General features: G+C 44.8%; 1 protein-coding gene across 5 annotated transcripts in view; it reads right to left on the bottom strand.

Moving 5' to 3' along the window:
• The window catches only part of BLNK (B cell linker), a 122,167-nt gene that overhangs the window by 85,858 nt on the left and 18,723 nt on the right, over positions 1–17,586 (bottom strand). For 2 of the 5 annotated variants that reach the window (XM_038744373.1, XM_038744375.1), the window contains exon 1: positions 2,305–2,537. The exons of the other annotated variants lie outside the window; for them this stretch is intronic. In XM_038744373.1, coding sequence (XP_038600301.1) covers positions 2,305–2,351 — 47 coding nt within the window. In that variant the 5' untranslated portion in view covers positions 2,352–2,537. Of the gene's footprint in view, positions 1–2,304; positions 2,538–17,586 lie in introns of those variants that run through there. 5 annotated transcript variants of the gene reach the window in all.

The raw sequence follows: 17,586 nt of genomic DNA, 5'->3' as shown, positions 1-17,586 counted from the left end.
GATGAGGTAACTGAGGCACAGAGAAGTGAAGTGAGTTGCCCAAAGTCACACAGCTGACAATTGGCGGAGCTGGGATTTGAACCCATGACCTCTGACTGCAAAAGCCCGTGTTCTTTCCACTGAGCCATGCTGCTTCTCACACATTCCCGGCAAAGCATCTTAAAGGTATTTTTTGAGCACTCTTTTTTACAGAGCACTCTACTAAGGGCTTGGGAGAGTACAATACATAAGAGTTCATTAGGAAATCTTATTTAAGACATATCTGATGATCAAGAATCTGTGAGCTTATTTTAATACATATCTTGGGCCATGGGTGCATGACCTCTCTGAACTTCAAAGTCACCTTCCTATTCTTAGTAACAAATTTGATTGTAAGCTCCTGGAAGGCAGTGAGGTGTGTCTTACTTCTGCTATACTAAGCACTTAGTATAGTGTTTTGACACTCATTATGTGCTCAATAACTACTATTATTGATGACGAGATTTTGGTCTAAAAAACTTGAAAAGTTTACCTATTTATGAGCAGTACGTCAGCCTCCACAGTGCCCATGAAGACTATCTTCGTATTCATTTGAATCGAAGCAGATGATTCTATTCCGCCTAAATTTTATTCATGTAATTGTTTTGTTTTGCAGTATTTTGGCAATTCACGTTTAATCCACATTCAAGCTGTGTTAGTCATTCTGTTTGGGCTATGTTTTGTCTCCTAAGACAACGCTTCTGTGGCAACATCTTCCTGTGTGTGTCAGTCCAAAAAAGAGCGTCCTTTTCTTCCTTGTACATTGTCTCTCTCTATCTCTCTGTCTCTGTCTCTCTGTCTCTCACACACATACATACACACATCTAGTGGGGTGATTGAGGTGAACGGTGCCTTCATTTATGGGGCTGACAAAAGTCCCTGCAAACTTCTCAGACATTCTCGGATGCCTGCACTTGGAGACCCTTAACAGGGCTGAGCTTGTATGGGAGAGAGGGCTTTATCAGGGCAGTTCAAATTCTATTTCCTTTCTTTACTCGAATTCTCAGTTTCATGGGAATTCTGTGGCACGGGGGCAGTTGTGAGCAATTGGATTGAGAGGCCATCAATTCAATTCTCGGAAGCTTCCCCTCTTTCAGCCCTTCCCATGAAGATGAGGAAAAAGGTCATGTAAAAGTTTTTTAAAACACATGCATAGTTATGTCTGTGCATCACTGTCATTGGATTGTTACCACCATTGTTACACTATTAGCTGACACATTCCTAACCTAAAATGAACTGTCGGGTCTACCAGTGAATGCCATTAATAATAGAGCCTTATTCATGAAGGTTTTCCCAGCCAACTAGCCCAAATTCCCCTTCGAGCAGTCTACCAAAGCTCAGAGCATATCTTCTCTTGAGATAACAAATACCAAAATTATTATTATTATTATTAAGCGCTTACTATGTGCCAAACACTGTTCTAAGCACTGGGGCTTTTAGACTGTGAGCCCACTGTTGGGTAGGGACTGTCTCTATATGTTGCCAACTTGTACTTCCCAAGCGCTTAGTACAGTGCTCTGCACACAGTAAGCACTCAATAAATATGATTGATTGATTGATAGATTTGGGGAGATACAAGGTAATCAGGTTGTCCCACATGGGGCTCACAGTCTTAATCCCCATTTTACAGATGAGGTAACTGAGGCCCAGATAAGTTAAGTGATTTGCCCAAAGTCACACAGCTGAGATATTTGCTGACCTCTCGTCTTTGAGTGTAACTTTCGGACCTCTTCATTTTTTTGAGCTGCCTTTTTTCCCAGGAACCGAACACCTAGATGGTTCTTCAGAAATCAAAATTTTATCGCCACAGCTCAATTGGATTATTTCAACCCACCTAGTCCACCTAAATCCACAACACCATATAAACCCTCGTGAGCCGGGTTCATGCCCACCAACTCCCTTGTATTGTACCCTCCTGAGTGCTTGGCACAGTGCTCTGCACACGGTAGCACTCAGTAAATGCCACTTATCACTACCGATCCTAAAATAATCCTCCATAATAAAGTCCAAACTATTCTAAGAATTTTTTTTATGCAAGAGAACCTGAAGACAACTTTGGGGAGAGAAAGGATGCCCCCTGAATTTCCTATTGCTCTTCATCTAGCGCTGTTGACTGCTGTGTAGACGGTTCGTTTGAAACGAAAACTCTCTCAGCCTCATGTAGTTGGGATCTCCACTGTCTTGGCCTCGACTGAAATGCGAGAGAGGTCCCCCGAGAGAGGACCTCTATCCCCTGACTTGTCCTCAGTCCGGTATTAAAAGGGGAGAGAAAGGAAGGAATCTTACCTCAACTTCTGACCGGCCGGCACAGTTATCTTATTAAATGTTTCCATGTTTCTTCTTGCATTTATCAGATAAATTAATAATCCATTAATGAACACCTGAATGTTTTCCAATACTCATAGGAGACCCACGAGCACTAGTTCTAAGGAGAGAAAATCCTAAGAGTCATCTCTGTCTGATCACTGAGATTGCCGTCTGTAGGCAAGCACTCATTTATTAGGAGAAGTAAAACTTGCCCGAGCACATAGTCAAGTTTCATGTTTCTCTGTCATCATGTGACCCCCGTCAAGCCTGCAGCTTGCCTGACTAGTTGGCGTTGTGTAAACTGTAATACCAAAAAACTATTGGGCATGCAAATGATCCTGCAACTGCATTCCTGCCTGCCAAGATGTAGAACAAGCACAGGGACTGGTCACTAATCCTTGCTTCCTGTTTGGGCTTCACATACGTGCATTGTTTTTGGCAGGTGGCATGACCTTCTGCGGCCGGCTGCTTCTTGATTTTAAAGAAAAGCAGGATCACCGGTTTCACCAGCATGAGCTTGGTTTCCCCCAGTTTCCTGGGGAAATTTTTAAGAGCATTTAAAATCCTTATGGGAATTCAGCTTACTTGGATTGTGACTAGTCAGTGCATTGACCTCTTTTCCAGGTCTCGGGTGAGCAGAGGCGGCCTCCGTTGGCCCTCCCATCCCCACCCCACCTCCTTCTCACACCCCTAACATTTCCCCTGAGATTGCTCCAATTGTATACTATCGTCATAGTAAGCTATTATGGACTGTTCATCTTTAGGTGGGTCATCACCTCGTGGTACTCCTCTACTCCCTAAACCCGGTCAGTGGCATTTGTTGAGCACTCCCTGTGGATAGAGTACTATACTAAGTGCTTGGAGAGTTAAACCCAACTGTTGATGTGCCTTATATTGGCATCATCCACTACCACCACCTACTCCTGCTTATTCTCAGGGAACCCCTTCTCAGAGTGTGAGGCCCCATGACATCAGCTGATGTCACCTAAAGGGTCACTTCATTCATTCATGCAATTGTATTTAACAAGTGCTTACTGTGTGCAGAGCACTGTACTAAGCACTTGGGAAAGCACAACACAACAAAAAACAGTGACAACACCTGCCCACAGTGAGTTCACAGTCTAGAGGGACTTCTTGTCTAGGTGTATGTTTTACTTTTTTAAGGACTCTTTCTCCTTAAAGAAATAATTTAAGAATGGGGGAGATTGTCATCAGTGAACCTTTCTGCCTCCATCAGCTGCTCCAGTTCAGCCTCCCTTGTCTATAAAGACCACACCAGGAAGTTGTTGCATCAGACACATAGGTATGAAACTTGCCCCTAGAGTTTCGTGTTTCAGGCTTCATGGGGCACTCACTTCAGTGGCCGACTCTGATCATGCCAGTTGGAAACACAGTAGTGAACTGTTGTCTGGAAGATTGTGATGGGTGGACATAGATTATTCTCTTGCCCTCCCCATGGATGCAACCATGAATTTGGAGACCTGCTTGGGTTCTCCATTCCATCCACTGGATACCAGAGCTGCCCTTACGGACACTGGAGTCACAGGCAGGGGAGAGAAGAAGTAGAGGAGGGAGAGTAGACTTCTCAGAATCATTCCATCCCTGAATTTCTGGTTATGTTAGAAGACAGGGTAGTAAAAGAAGAGGAGTGAGTGAAAAAAGGAACCATGAGAATGAAAAGGAGAAAAGACAGTGGAAGACAAAATGAGAAGCAGAGGTTTTGGAAGATAAGAAAACGAGAAAAGAATGAGATTCCTGATTTGGGGTGTAGGAAAGAGTGTGTGGGAATGGGGTGGGTGGAAAGCGGTGAATGGGAGAGTACAGGGGAGGTTGGTGATGACGGTGGATGGAAGAGAAAGAGTGGGTGGTTAAAAGTGACTGTAGATTCATTTCTCAAGTGCAAGTGAGGAAACCGAGCCTTATTGACTCTGGTGGTAGTTTAACCTGGGCATTTGGCAAAGATCTATTAACTGAATTGAAGTTAGCTCAGAGTTTCTTTCTGAACCAACCCCGTTCAGCACCTGCAGAGACAACTTTAATTTCCCCAGGGAAGAAGCCCACTGTTTTAGAGCTCTACTTCTGCTTTTTATTTTTACTGTCGTTTCATCTTCTTTTTACTGCCATTGGTCCTTCTTGATGAAATGAAAGTCTGCATCTTGAGACTGGACATTTTGTCTGTAAGTCTGAAACTTCACAGCGACCAAAGCCCAATAGTTCTGCAGTCATCTTGATTGGACAGAATGTAACTCACCATAGAGGATGGTCACATTGAAATTTTAGAGGGAAAGCAATGCTGTTAATGCAGACAGTAATATTATGTGACCCTAGTGTGGTGGATTGGGATTGTAAAGTTAATGAAACCGGGTAACAGTATTTCAACACGAAAGTAGCTGAAGGCTATGTAAGATTTTCCCTCTAGATGGTCGGCTAGAGGGAAAATAAATACCATTAGTCAATAAATACCATCGACTAATTTTTCAGAGCAGAAATTACTAGTTAGCTCCACAAACCAGTTGAGTTTAAATAAAAATCTGTCTTTTCCTTTTTCCGATTTCTTAGCTTTCTCATCTCTTCCTATTAATCTATTGAATTCAATCAGATAAAACAAATCCACCTCCTCTCTGGATGTTATTTCAGAAAAGCTTTAAACAGTTGTGGGTTCAATAAATACAACTGGTGATGACACATACAGACAGGTAGGAGAGAATAAATGTTTAGGCATGGTGAAGCTTTATCTCAAATACTGTAGTAGAGAGGTAGGCTGTTAGACCATAACTGCAACTGACTGGTCTCCCTGTAGACTGGACACTCTCTGTGGGCAGGGATTGTGTCTACCAACTCTGTTGTACTTTCCCAAGCCCTTAGTACAGTGCTCTGTATGCAGTAAGTGCTCAATAAATACCACTGTTTGATTGATAATCAGGAGAGAGGTTGCTAGTAGCAGCTAATAAGTAGCGTTATTGGGGGTGGAGTGGGTTTTGGAAGCCTCTAGATGGTGAGCCCGCCTTCTAGACTGTGAGCCCGCTGTTGGGTAGGGACCTTCTCTATATGTTGCCAACTTGTACTTCCCAAGTGCTTAGTACAGTGCTTTGCATACAGTAAGCGCTCAATAAAAACAATTGAATGAATGAATGAATGGATAGCCTGGACTGGCCACGTGCAGAGTGGAATCCTGCAGGTGCTGAGGAAGAGACTTGGGGAAGCTCATGTTCGATGGTTTCTCTTTCGTTAAGACAAAAGTTCAGGACTTCATCACAGATGAGTCGGGAATGGAGGGAAATGGGCTTGAGATTGAGGGAAGAGAAATGTTATCTGAGTGGAAAAGAGGACAGAGATGTAGCAAGCGAGGATGAATTTAAAGTGCAGATGTTGGCCGGCTGCCTGGATTTCCATCAACAGCGCTCTGTGGCACAAAGACAGGATCGGCAACATCGGAGGAAGTATTCTTTGGTGGTCACCCTGGACTGAATGTTAGAGGCAGCAAGACAGGACAAGGGAGAAGGGAAAGCTGGAATTGGAAATCTCCCTTTTACATCATCTCCCATCTTCAAATCCATCCTAAAGTCATGTCTGCTACAGGAAGCCTTCCCTGACTGACCTCTCATTTTCCATCTTTTCTGCCTCAGGCACTTGAGCATTCAGTACACACACACAACTCACACTACCCCCACCCCCCGTGAGAGTCATGTACATTTCCTTATTCGCAATTGCTTCCCCTATCTGTAATTTATTTTAATTTCTGCCTCCCCAGCTACATTGTGAGCTCTTTAAGGGAAGGGAACATGTCTACTTAACACTATTGTGTGCTCCCAAACATGTAGTACAGTGCTCTGCACACTTTAAATACCCAATAAGTACTACTGATTTATTGAATGCTGTGGAGACGATAGGAGGGCTTGGCTTTCTCACTCTGCATTAATCTGCTTCCCCATACTTATGTGTGCAGCTCTGCGTGTGATTATATGTGTCTGAACTCTTTCTGTTTCTTTACCTTTCTTTCTCTCTTCCTGTCTCTGTTTCCTTTTTCTTTTTTTGCCTAGCTCCATGTCTTTGTCCTTCTTGTCTTTTTTTACCCTATTACCTGAAGCTCCTGCCCCAATCTCACTTTGGTATAAGGAAAATTACGTTCACCTTAATGATTCACAATGCACAGTATCTCCTGCTTTTAGAGATTAACTGAAGTTCAAACTAGTCCTTAATATTTTAATGTCTTACCAACTGTCATTTCAGGTTTATTTCATTTGGAAGGCGGGGAGTGTAATGCAAGAAAAAGGATTAAGGTTGTACCAATGGACTGTGTCTCTGAGGATGAGAGAACAGAGTGAAATTCAAGTTGGTAGGCTCTTGCTTGGGAGATGGATTTAAAAATAATAAGGCCATGGCCTACATTGGAGTGGCCAATAAGGAATTAAGAAAGGAGACAATGATCAAAGTACTGTATTGAATCTTGGAGAAACATTTGGTGTGCTAGTGGTGACATAACTAGTTGAGCACAGGGTGTTGGCTGGATTCTTCTGGAGAAGTTACCCAATCTGAAAATACAGGTTGTCAGGAATCGTTGCCTCTGCTTTGGGAAGTTTCATGAGTCCAGCTCTACAGGACATTAATGGAGGGTTGGGCAAGTACCTAGAAAACAGGCAAACCTTTCAAACTCTTCTTAATTGTTAATGCCGTTTGAGTGGGATTACATGAGTAATTGTAGCTTTTTACTCAGGAGACCTTTTTTGGATATTAGATGTTGGTTTCGGGGATGTGCCTTAGCTGCATAACAAAGGGCGGAGATGCACAACTCTGACTCTGACAAAAAAGAATTGCAAAAAAATGACCAGGATGCTATATATAGCTTGAATATTGGAGTTGGAGACATAGGATGTCACTGTCTACATCTTAAATGAGCTCGTTGACGCAAAGATACAATTTTCTGCAGCAGAGTTGCAGATCATCAACATTCCTGCCACAAACATGAGAAAACTGTAGATTGGATTTAAATCAAGAGGATTTATATTCCCTCCCCTTCTCATTTCTGGCCTAGTGGAAAGAACATGGGATTGAGAGCCAGAAGAGCTTGGTTCAAATCCCAGTTCCATCTCTGGCCTGTTGTGTAACTTGGGCAAGTCACTTAACATCTTTGGCCTCCATTTCTTCAGCTTGGCCTAGTGGAAAGAGCACAGGCCTGGGAATTGGAGGATGTGGGTTCTAATCATGGCTCTGCCACCTTGGGCAAGTCACTTCACTCCTCTGTGCCTTAGTTACCTCATCTGTAAAATGGGGATTAAATCCTCCTCTCTCTACTTAAATCCTCCCCATGTGGGACAGGGACTGTGTCCAACCTGATGAACTTGTATCTATCCGAGTGCTTAGAACAGTGTTTGGCACATAGTTGGCATTAAACAAGAACCATAATCATTATTATTATTATCCTTATAATGGGGATAAGATAGATCGTAAACCCCATGTACAGCACAGCTCTGGGGACAGACTGTGTCTGATCTCAGAAATCTGTATCTGCCTTGGGGTTTACCCCATAATACAAGCTTAATAAATGCCATCATTTTCCCCCTCTACCAGCAATTTATTTTAAAGTATGCCTCTCCTGCTAGATTACAAGATTCTGGAAGGTGGAGATAATGTTTATTAACCTTATTTTCCTCTCCAAAGCACTTAGTACAGTGAACTCTCTTCTGTGTTATCGATGCACTTGGCTCTATGACCTTTGGGTATTTGCTATTCACCCCAACCCAAAGCACTTATGTACATATCATTAAATTATATATTTTGAATGACTTATTTATATTAATGTCTGTCTCCCCCTTTAGACTGTAAGCTCATTATGGGCATAGAACATGTCCATTAGTTCTTTTAGACTGTGAGCCCACTGTTGGGTAGGGACTGTCTCTATATGTTGCCAACTTGTACTTCCCAAGCGCTTAGTACAGTGCTCTGCACACAGTAAGCACTTAATAAATACGATTGATTGATTGTTGAATTATACTCTCCCCAGAGCTTATTACAGTGCTCTGCACATAAGTGCTCAGTAAATGCTATTGATTGATTTTCCTCCATTCTCCCGCACCTAATGTGCCATTCAGTAGACAACCTGCAACCTCTTTTTATAAGAAATGAAGTAACTAGGAGGAGCACTGGGCAGGTGAAGAAAATGAAATGAACTTCAGAGCCAAAAATACCTGCTGGTGAAAACGGCAGGGATTTGGAGCTAAACCCCTACTGCTCCAGTTGCCCTGGAACCCTTACTGCCATTACCATCTCTAACCAATCAATCATATTTTTTGAGCACTTACTGTGTGCGGAGCGCTGTACTAAGCAACAGAATTGGTAGACACCTTCCCTACCCAAAATGAGGTTACGTTCTAGAGGGCACCCATTCTCTAGTCCCCCAGAGCTTTCTTCGGAGATTTCTCCCTGCCTCCGACTGAATGTTTGTCCCCATGTGAATAAACGAAACGTGTCTCAGTCTCTAGGTCTCCCCAGATCACATTCCTCCCCTGAGCCCTGGTTTCTTCACCCGGTCAGTGACAATTCCTGTCCAGATCTAGATCAGAGAAGCAGCGTGGCTCAGTGGAAAGAGCCCGAGCTTTGGAGTCAGAGGTCATGGGTTCAAATGCCGGCTCCACCAATTGTTAGCTGTGTGACTTTGGGCAAGTCACTTAACTTCTCTGCGCCTCAGTGACCTCATCTGTAAAGTGGGGATTAAACTGTGAGCCCCCCGTGGGACAATCTGATCACCTTGTAACTTCCCCAGCACTTAGAACAGTGCTTTGCACATAGTAAATACTTAATAAATGCCATTATTATTATTATTATTATCTTCTAGACTGTAAGCCCGCTATTCTAGACTGTGAGCCCACTCTTGTAGACTGTGAGCCCGCTGTTGGGTAGGGACAGTCTCTATATGTTGCCAACTTGTACTTCCCAAGTGCTTAGTACAGTGATCTGCACACAGTAAGCGCTCAGTAAATACGATTGAATGAATGAATTATTATTATCCCCTGCCCTGAATCCCCACCCACCATTGTCCCCACCTGGTTTGACCCTAAATTTTCTTCAGACCAACAAAATGAATTCCCCTGCCCCAACGGCAGGACTGCGTTCATGCATCCCCAGATATTAAATGGTCAGGGGAGAGGTGCCTATCTGCAACTGAAATAATATTACTTAGTCACAGCCTCTTTCCACTTAGTACACAGGTCTCAAGGGGTCATGGCTTGAGTAGGCTGGGGGCCGAGCCTTTGGTTTGCATGTGACCAGACAGCAAAGCCTGTGTTCTCCTCCCTGTTGGCTGATGGATTTTTGCGGGTCCCCCATGTGATGGATACTGTCAGTAGAGCAGGGGTTTTCGGCCCCCAGAAAGGACAGGTAAGGGAGCGATTTTCCATCCTGGTTTCTCTCACAGTAGGTGGAGGGGGCTTTCACCCCTTCCCACCTTACCAAAGCTCATTCGGGGCCTTTGGAGACAGGCCAGAGCTGTGTGGCTCCTCGCGGGGCTGGAGGCCTTGGTTCTCCATGAGGCTGGGGACTTCAGGTCGCTGCAGCTCTGGCTGGCTGCTGGGTACAACGCGCAGAAGGCGCGCGGGTAGCCGAGGTCACCGCAAACCACAAGCAAGAGATACATAAGTCTGGGTAGGGGAGGGGAAAGAAGGGCTCTCTTCCCCACTCCAAGGCCTGAAGGAAATGGTGCTAGCTAGTGACCTTCTGTTGGGAGGTGGAGAATTAGGCTAATCAATCGTCAGTTTGAATTCTATTTCCCCCTAACATTCCTGTATTCTCCAGGGTAATACCAACTATCTTGGAAAATATCCCAGATACCATTTCAGTTGGTCTACCAGTTGTATAGCAGCCTGAAGCAGCGTGGCCTAGTGGAAAGAGTATGGGCCTGGCATCATGCTGCTGCCCGGATTATCTTTGTCCAGAAACGCTCTGGGCATATTACTCCCCTCCTCAAAAACCTCCAATGGCTACCAATCAATCTGCGCATCAGGCAGAAACTCCTCACCCTGGGCTTCAAAGCTGTCCATCACCTCGCCCCCTCCTACCTCACCTCCCTTCTCTCCTTCTACTGCCCAGCCCGCACCCTCCACTCCTCCACCGCTAATCTCCTCACTGTACCTCGTTCTCGCCTGTCCCGCCATCGACCCCCGGCCCACGTCATCCCCCGGGCCTGGAATGCCCTCCCTCTGCCCCTCCGCCAAGCTAGCTCTCTTCCTCTCTTCAAGGCCCTGCTGAGAGCTCACCTCCTCCAGGAGGCCTTCCCAGACTGAGCCCCTTCCTTCCTCTCCCCCTCGTCCCCCTCTCCATCCCCCCATCTTTCCTCCTTCCCTTCCCCACAGCACCTGTATATATGTATATATGGTTGTACATATTTATTACTCTATTTATTTATTTATTTTACTTGTACATTTCTATCCTATTTATTTTATTTTGTTGGTATGTTTGGTTTTGTTCTCTGTCTCCCCCTTTTAGACTGTGAGCCCACTGTTGGGTAGGGACTGTATCTATGTGTTGCCAATTTGTACTTCCCAAGCGCTTAGTACAGTGCTCTGCACATAGTAAGCGCTCAATAAATGCGATTGATTGATTGATTGATTGATTGATCAGAGAACCTAGGTCCTAATCCCAGTTCCGACACTTGGCTGCTGTTTGGCCCTGGGCTGAAGACACTTCTTCTCTAAGAGGCCTTCCCTGACTAAATCTACCTTTCCTCTTCTCCCACTCCCTTCTGTGTCGCCCTGACTTGCTCCCTTTATTCATCCCTCCACCCCCACCCCGCCACTCCAGCCCCTCAGGACTTGTGTACGTAGCTGTAATTTATTTACATTAATGTCTGTCTCCCCCTCTAGACTGTATGCTCATTGTGGGAAGGGAATATATTATTATATTGCTAGGGAATATTTTATTATATTGCTACCCTGCTCCTTCTTATGCACGCTCGCTGCTGAGATCAATTCTCCCCTGTTGCACCTCTGTCCCAGGAATTTGCTTTATTCTGGCCCTGTTTATTTGAGCTATTGCATCTATTTATCCTAGTGGAAAGAGCATAAACTTGGGAGTCAGAGGACCTTGGTTCTAATCTTGTTTCTACCACATCAGTCAATCAATCAATCGTAGTTATTGAATGCTTACTATGTGCAGAGCACTGTACTAAGTGCTTGGGAGAGCACATTACAAGATGCTTGCTGTGTGATCTTGAGCAAGTTTAACTTTCCTATGCCTCGGTTTACGCCTCTGTAAGAGAGTGATTCAACACCTGCCCTTCCTCCAACTTAGATTATGAACCCCATATGGATAGGCACTGTGTCTGACCTAACTGTTGTTGTTGTTATTATTAGTATTATTATTATTTTCTCTAACAAGTACACTTGAGTTACTACAACATGCACAGGTCAAAGTTCCTACAATCTGAGATTTACACTTTTGCACACTTCAATGCAAAAGAGGTTGCTCCTGCTTTTAATATCTAAATTTGGTTGCCAGGTGCAGCATTTTCAGACTGACCAAGTGTAACTTCTTTTTCAAGCTGTAGATCATTTTCTTTGGTTTAGAGAAAAGTTTAGCCTAGAAGAGCAAATTAGTTGAGATAAATATGAAAGCAAAGGCAACAAATGTTTGTAAGAAACTTCTAGATATTTAAATAGCAGGAGAAAATAGGGTGATTTACTTATAATTTTATCATTTACAGATGAAAGATTTGTAAAAGATTTACAAAGATTTTTAAACCCTAACTGGCTGAAATCATAACTGTGTTCACTCAAGCGACAAGAGAAATCTATTTCTTATCTGGGTGATTTGGGCAAACTGGATTTGTACATGAAATATCTGGAGTGCAGCCTCTTTTTCACATAGCTGTCAAGATCTGGCACAAAAGTGAGAAATTAGGGAGTCAGCAACCTTGTTATTATCCATAAAAGTTAACACCGAGGTAAGGCAATTGACTCTTATTGGGAGCTGAGCTGGCTTCTTTATTAAAGCAGAGCAGAGAATAATTCAGACAGAAAAGCCAAAGCCTTTCTTTCATCCAGACTATCCAGGTAATTTCCACGCTATTCACTTGGTTTTGTTAATGGATACCTCGCCTTGGAGTTGGCGTCCTGAAATGTTAAAGATGTGTCTTCTGTCATATCTTTCTTTGCCTACAGTTAACTCTCAATTCTCCAACTCTGGAAAAATGAGACGATGAAAAGCCTCCACTTTTACTGCGGGAGGCTCGTGGAAGCTTGGTAGGTGAATAGGACTTGGGGTAACCAGTGATTTTCAAGAGGCTCTCCCAGAAAAGGTGAAAGCTCATCCCCAAGCCTGGTATTGAGCACCCCTCCTCCTGTTGGGCTGCACATCAATGAAAGGTTCATGACTCCCCTCACAGGGAGTAAATTCAGCCCATGCTCAGCCAATTGATGTTCCCATTACCTAATAATAATGATAATAATAATAATAGCAGTACTTGTTAAGCACTGACTGTGTACCAAGCACTGGAGTGGAGAAGCGGCATTTTGCACTGAGAGTCTGAAGGTTGTGGGTTCTAAACCCAGCTCTGCCACTTGTCCTCTGTGTGACCTTGGGCAAGTCCCCTTACTTCTCTGTGCCTTAGTTACCTCCAGTGGCTACCAATCAATCTGCGCATCAGGCAGAAACTCCTCACCCTGGGCTTCAAGGCTGCCCATCACCTCGCCCCCTCCTACCTCACCTCCCTTCTCTCCTTCCACAGCCCACCCCGCACCCTCCGCTGCTAATCTCCTCACTGGGCCTCGTTCTCGCCTGTCCCGCCGTCGACCCCCGGCCCACGTCATCCCCCGGGCCTGGAATGCCCTCCCTCTGCCCATCCGCCAAGCTAGCTCTCTTCCTCCCTTCAAGGCCCTACTGAGAGCTCACCTCCTCCAGGAGGCCTTCCCAGACTGAGCCCCTTCCTTCCTCTCCCCCTCGTCCCCCCTCCATCCCCCCATCTTACCTCCTTCCCTTCCCCACAGCACCTGTATATATGTATATATGTTTGTACATATTTATTACTCTTTATTTATTGATTGATTTATTTTACTCGTACATATCTATTCTATTTATTTTATTCTGTTAGTATGCTTGGTTTTGTTCTCTGTCTCCCCCTTTTAGACTGTGAGCCCACTGTGGGGTAGGGACTGTCTCTATATTTTGCCAACTTGTACTTCCCAAGTGCTTAGTACAGTGCTCTGCACACAGTAAGTGCTCAATAAATACGATTGATTGATTGATTGATTGATTGATTACCTCATCTGTAAAATGGGGATTTAAATGTTGAGCTCCACATGGGACAGGGACTGTGCCCAACACAATTTGCTTGTATCCACCCCAGTGCTTAGTACAGCTGCTGGCATATAGTAAGAGCTCAACAAATACCACAATTATTATTATTATTATTACAGGTTAATCAGGTTGGACATAGTCTCTGTCTAACATGGGGCTCACACTCTTAATCCCCATTTTACAGATGAGGTAACTGAAGCCCAGAGGTCACACGCCAGACGTGTGGCATAACCAGGATTAGAACCCAGGTTCTTTGACTCTCAGGCCCATACTCTGTCCACTAAGTCACGTTGCTTTTCTAAGCGTGAGGCATGCGGATCAGCCGTGGGTTTTGACCTTCGCGCGTGCATCCATCACCCATGACTTCCTGTCCTATGGATAATCAATCAATAAATCATATTTATTGAGAGCTTACTGTATGCAGGTGGATAGGCAGCAGACCAGGAGAAGGGATTTCTACCACTTGCTGTCAGATACAGAGGGGTGGCGAGCCAAAAAGTCTCCCTCTGCCATTACTAAATCGCTAGTAGAGAAGCATCATGGCTTAGTGGAAAGAGCACAGGCTTGGGAGTGAGAGGACGTGGGTTCTAATCCCGGCTCCTCCACTTGTCTGCTGTGCGACCTGGGGCAGGTCACTTAACTTCTCTGTTCCTCAGTTCCATCATCTGTAAAATGAGGATTAAGACTGTGAGCGCCACGTGGGACCACCTGATTACCCTGTATCTACCCCAGGGCTTAGAACAGTGCTTGGAACAAAGTAAGTGCTTAACAAATACCACAATTACTATTGTTATTATTAGTAGTAGTAGTCAAGGCACTGACAGGGCTTTTCCACTCGGTTCCCGTAAGTGGCTCTTAAACTCCACAGCCTGGGAGGCCAAAGCCCCAGTTCCCAGCGCTGACATTTACTGGCCACTGCCCCTTCATCACTCTCTCCTTCCTCCCCCTCAATCCCTGCAGTAAAGAGGGCTGTGCACAGTGGCCAGGCAAATGGCTTATAAATATCCTCCGTCTTCGTAAATTATTTTGCCCCACAGAGCACAGTCCAGATAATCCACAGTCCAGGTAATCGGTTATGGGCTGTGTTTTGTTTTCTTTCATTTACTGTGTCAACCTTGAATTCTTAAAGTCGACGGTAATCCCAAGGTTCAAGTAATGGGTTGGTCTTGCCCCTCTCAGTAACTGTTCAACAGAATACAATGCAAGTAATAATAATAATAATAATAATAATAATAATAATAATGGCATTTGTTAAGTGCTTACTATGTGCAAAGCACTGCTGTAAGTGCTGGGGGATACAAGGTGATCAGGTTGTCCCACGTGGCGCTCACAGTCAATCCCCATTTTACAGATGATGTAACTGAGGCTCAGAGAAGTTAAGTGACTTGCCCAAGGTCACACAGCAGACATGTGGTGGCATCGGGATTTGAACCCATGACCTCTGACTCCAAAGCCTGTGCTCTTCCCACTGAGCCACGCTGCTTCTCGAAAGTAAGTTTCCAGAAGAAGGAATCTCTACTTGTGCTGACTTTTCTCAAGTAAAATGTGGTTACCATTATGAATGCTCAAACTGACAGGCACTTGGAGCACTGGTCCAATGAACAGTGTGGCCTAGTGGAAAGAGCACAATCCTGGAAGTCAGAGGATCCAGGGTCTAAGCCCTGCTCCTCCACTAGTCTGCTGTGTGACCTTGGACAAGCCACTTAGCTTCTGTGTTCCTCCTCTGAAAATGGGTATTCAATACCCATTCTCCCTCCTACTTAGACTGTAAGCCCCAAGTGTGACCTGATTATCTTGTATCTACCCCAGTGCTTAGAACATTACCAAGATCTGCCCTTTCCTCTCCATCGAAACTGCTACCCTGCTCATTCAAACTCTCATCCTATCCCATCTGGATTACTGTATCAGCCTCCTCTCCGATCTCCCATCCTTCTGTCTCTCCCCACTTCAATCCATATGTCACGCCGCTGCCCGGATTGTCTTTGTCCAGAAACGCTCTGGGCATGTTATTCCCCTCCTCAAAAATCTCCATTGGCTACCAATCAACCTACGCATCAGGCAGAAACTCCTCACCCTGGGCTTCCAGGCTGTCCATCCCCTCGCCCCCTCCTACCTCACCTCCCTTCTCTCCTCCAGCCCAGCCCACACCCTCTGCTCCTCTGCCGCTAATCTCCTCACCGTACCTCGCTCTCGCCTGTCCCGCCATCGACCCCCAGCCCACGTCATCTCCTTGGCCTGGAATGCCCTCCCTCCGCACATCCGCCAAGCTAGCTCTCTTCCTCCCTTCAAGGCCCTACTGAGAGCTCGCCTCCTCCAGGAGGCCTTCCCAGACTGAGCCCCCTCCTTCCTCTCCCCCTCCTCCCCCTCCCCATCCCCCCCACCTTACCTCCTTCCCCTCCCCACAGCACCTATATAGATGTATATATGTTTGTACGTATTTATCACTCTATTTATTTATTTATTTTATTTGTACATACTTATTCTATTTATTTTATTTTGTTAATATGTTTTGTTTTGTTGTCTGTCTCCCCCTTCTAGACTGTGAGCCCACTGTTGGGTAGGGACCATCTCTATATGTTGCCAATTTGTACTTCCCAAGCGCTTAGTACAGTGCTCTGCACACAGTAAGCGCTCAGTAAATACGATTGAATGAATGAATGAATAGTACAGTGCCTGACACCTAGTAAGCACTTACCAAATACCATTATTATTGTTGTTATGAAGCGGCATGGCCTAGTTGAAAATCAGAGGACTTGGGTTCTAATCCCACCTCTGACACCTGTCTTCCGTGTAACTTTAGATAAGTCACTTAACTTCTATGCAGCTCAGTTTCCTCATCTGTAAAATGGAGATTAAATCCTACTCCCTCATTCATTCATTCATTCAATCATATTTGTTGAGTGCTTACTGTGTGCAGAGCACCGTACTAAGCGCTTGGGAAGTACAAGTTGGCAACCTATAGAGATGGTCCCTACCCATCAGCGGGCTCACAGTCTAGAAGGGGGAGTCAGATAACAAAACAAAGCATATTAACAAAATAAAATAGAATAAATGTGTACAAGTAAAATAAATAAATAAATAAATAAAGTAATACATATGTACAAACATATATACATATATACAGGTGCTGTGGGGAGGGGAAGGAGGTAAAGCAGTGGGGGTGGGGAGGGGGAGGAAGGGGAGAGGAAGGAGGGGGCTCGGTCTGGGGCTCCTACCTAGACCATAGAGAAGCAGTGTGGCTCAGTGGAAAGAGCACAGGCTTTAGAGTCAGAGGTCATGGGTTCAAATTCCGACTCCGCCACATGTCTGCTGTGTGACCTTGGGCAAGTGACTTAACTTCTCTGAGCCTCAATTCCTTCATCTGTAAAATGGGGATTAAGACTGTGAGCCCCCCATGGGACAATCTAATCATCTTGTATCCCCCCAGCACTTAGAACAGTGCTCTGCACATAGTAAGCGCTTAACAAATGCTATCATTATTATTATTATAAGCCCCACATGGGTCAGGGCCTGTGTCCAATGTGATAACTTTGTATCTACCCCAGTGCATAGCACATAGTAAGTGCTTAACAAATATCACAGTTATTATCCAGCATGAGTCCTGGACACAGGCTGAGGTCACTTGGGCTCTTTTGAAGGAAATGCGAGACAACACTGTTCAGATGTTCCCTGGTGAAGTGGTTATTGAGATAATTACCTGGGTAATTCAGACCAAAAGGTCCCTTTTGCTTAAATAATCCAATTACAGAAGGTGACGATCAATCACAGAAATTGACTTCATACCCTCTGCTTTTTTAAAAATTTTATGGTATATGTCAAGCGCTTACTATGTGCCAGGCACTGTTCTGAGCTCTGAGGTAGACACAAGCTAATCAGGTTGGACACAGTCCCTGCCCCCCATGGGGCTCACAGTCTAGGTAGGAGGGAGTAGGATTTAATCCTAAATCTCCTAGATTTAATCCTAAATCCTAGGAT

This window comes from Tachyglossus aculeatus, chromosome 3 (assembly GCF_015852505.1).
Source record: "Tachyglossus aculeatus isolate mTacAcu1 chromosome 3, mTacAcu1.pri, whole genome shotgun sequence".
NCBI lineage: Eukaryota > Metazoa > Chordata > Mammalia > Monotremata > Tachyglossidae > Tachyglossus > Tachyglossus aculeatus.
The sequence above is the reverse complement of the archived record's forward strand: the minus strand, read 5'-3'. Positions and strand labels throughout refer to the sequence as shown.